At 33.4% G+C, this 2,453-nt stretch overlaps 1 protein-coding gene across 1 annotated transcript; it reads left to right on the top strand.

Annotated features, from left to right (window-relative positions):
- The first annotated feature begins 251 nt into the window (after positions 1–251).
- On the top strand, positions 252–2,242 carry LOC100779465 (AP-4 complex subunit sigma). The gene is made up of 4 exons (XM_003516265.5): positions 252–503; positions 593–679; positions 1,756–1,824; positions 1,926–2,242. The coding sequence occupies exons 1-4, from the start codon at positions 363–365 to the stop codon at positions 2,058–2,060; spliced, it is 432 nt and encodes a 143-aa protein (XP_003516313.1). The 5' UTR covers positions 252–362; the 3' UTR covers positions 2,061–2,242.
- Positions 2,243–2,453: the final 211 nt, after the last annotated feature.

Below are 2,453 nucleotides of genomic sequence, written 5' to 3'. Positions count from 1 at the left end.
AACCTCTAATTCATCATAAACAAAAGGATCTAAATTCATCTCAAGTTTGACTAAAAAGACATAAAATATAATATAAAATTATTTTCGTTAATAAATATTATTAGAAGAATTTAATCTTAACTTTAAAATATAAATATGTAAGTAATCATACATAAGTTTTATGATATTTTTAACTCTCATTCATTAGCAACAATTAATTAAGAAATTAAAGAACTAAAATAAATTAACTGAAGACATGTGACAGATAGAGAGGAGCAAGGCTATCTATAAACAAAAGGGGATTAAATAAAAATAAAAGTAAGTGTGTTGAAGAAATAATAAGGTGTGGTTGGGGTTGGGAGTTAGGGTAGAATCAATTGAGAATGGGGATCCGATTCGTACTGATGGTGAACAAGCAAGGCCAAACTCGTCTTGCTCAATATTACGAATACCTCACTCTCGAAGAGCGACGTGCCCTCGAAGGCGAAATCGTTCGCAAATGCCTCGCCCGCAACGAACAGCAGGTATTTCTATCACTATAATTCTTTTAGATCCAATTCAGATCCATGTTTATGCGCGATTGAACTATCTCATTTCGAATTTTCACTCACAGTGTTCCTTTGTTGAGCATCGCAACTACAAAATTGTTTATCGGCGCTACGCCTCTTTGTTTTTCCTCGTTGGAGTCGACGATGATGAGGTAAATAAATCCTTTTCTCTATGCTGTATTTTCAATTGGTTCATCAAAACACAGTGAAATTTGCACCTAGCTAAAAAAAAAACATGTCTTTAGAACGTAAAATAATTGCGTGAAATACTTCGAACTGTGAACTTATTGCTTACGGCGTCATGTCAAGTAAGTGTTATCTGCCCCAAGACATGACTTTTGTAAATAAATTGTAAGCTTGTTAAAGCTGTGCAACTTTAATGGAATTTTATATATATCACTTGGATTTAGCTCCTCTACTAAAGTAAGGGTAAAATAAGTATTCACGTTGATGAGAAAATTAACAGATGATGCTCCAATACATTTATGATTTGTTGTGCTTGCATATGTAATATCGACAGTTAATTTTCTCATCGATGACTTGGGAGTTGGAATCTTGGATTTAGCTCGTCTCAAGTAACGGTAGAATAAGTGATCACAGTGGTTGATAAAAAAATCTAACAGTTGATATTTCAACACATTCATTATTTGGTATACATAATATCGATAGTTGGTTTTCTCATCCATGACTGCAATCACTTAGTGTGTGTTTTTTTGGTTAACCACCGCAATTAGGGCCTTTGGCTCTCAAGTGGGACCCCGAGGTATCCCCACAAGCTTTGATCTTTTGGGCTAGTTATGGGACTAATCACTTAGTGTGTGTTGTCAATTGAGCTACACACATTGGGTACTTAGTGTGTGTTTGGATGAGCATTTGTGAAATTGATTTCATTTAAAATTGATTGAAGTGAAGTGATTCATGCTTGATTTTTTTTTTTATGCAAAACTTAGTGCAGATTCTTCAATTCAACCCAAAAGCTACTCTTTATCACTTTTAGTCCAACCGAAATTTTGAGGCAAAATTAATTTTACTCAACAATAACAGAGCATCCCTGTTTTTACTAAAATCACGTTTGATAGGAAGTAAAAATAGTTCTTAAGCTTTCCACCATGAAATCAAGCTCTCACTTACTTTAGAAGAGCCAGATCCATGCCACTTTTGTAAATAATGTTGATATATTTTGATTCATCATGACTGCTTATTCTACCTTCTATGAATGATGTTGCAGAATGAGCTGGCAATTTTGGAATTTATACATCTCTTGGTTGAAACTATGGATCGTCATTTCGGCAATGTGGTGAGTTCTGCTTTCCAAACTTATCTATTTTCTTCCTTTCCTTTCTAGAATGTAGAATCTCGTGGAAGTTTTTTATATGTCTCATCCCCTTATACTTGCAGTGCGAGCTAGATATTATGTTCCATTTAGAAAAGGCGCATTTTATGTTGGAGGAGATGGTCATGAATGGTTGTATTGTGGAGACAAGCAAATCAAATATTTTGACTCCAATTCAGCTGATGGATAAAACATCTTGAAGGATAAAAAAGAATACCCTGTGATTGATGTATCATTAGTGACTCATTGCAACCTTTCTCTGTACAATAGATAAGATAATCTCCAATTTTCAGTTTGAATGGAAATACGAGTGTAACTATTTGTTTTATTTTCCTCTCTCCCTTTGTATGAATGATCATGATTATGAACTTGATTTTTCAAATGGCACCTGGCATTAGCACAATACCCTAATAATGGAAAGACTTAAATATGTTTCTGGTCCATGAAAGTTAGTATTTTTTTTTAATTTTTGGTTCTTGTAAGTTTATTTTTTCTAATTTTAGTCCTTGTAAATTGACGTTTTTTCAATTTTGTTTCCTGTAAGATATTTTACTCATTTTTGTCCTTGTAAGTTTGTGTTTTTCCAATCTTTT

Source organism: Glycine max, chromosome 1, assembly GCF_000004515.6.
Source record: "Glycine max cultivar Williams 82 chromosome 1, Glycine_max_v4.0, whole genome shotgun sequence".
Classification (NCBI taxonomy): Eukaryota; Viridiplantae; Streptophyta; class Magnoliopsida; order Fabales; family Fabaceae; genus Glycine; species Glycine max.
Note: the sequence above shows the minus strand (reverse complement) of the source record. Positions and strands in the feature narration are given on the sequence as shown.

Bases quoted from the DNA above. Each gene is read 5' to 3' on its own strand.
- LOC100779465 (XM_003516265.5), top strand. From the start codon at position 363: ATGGGGATCCGATTCGTACTGATGGTGAACAAGCAAGGCCAAACTCGT. The intron at 680-1,755 runs GTAAATAAATCC...ATGATGTTGCAG, and splicing joins TTGGAGTCGACGATGATGAG to AATGAGCTGGCAATTTTGGA. The intron at 1,825-1,925 runs GTGAGTTCTGCT...TTATACTTGCAG, and splicing joins ATCGTCATTTCGGCAATGTG to TGCGAGCTAGATATTATGTT.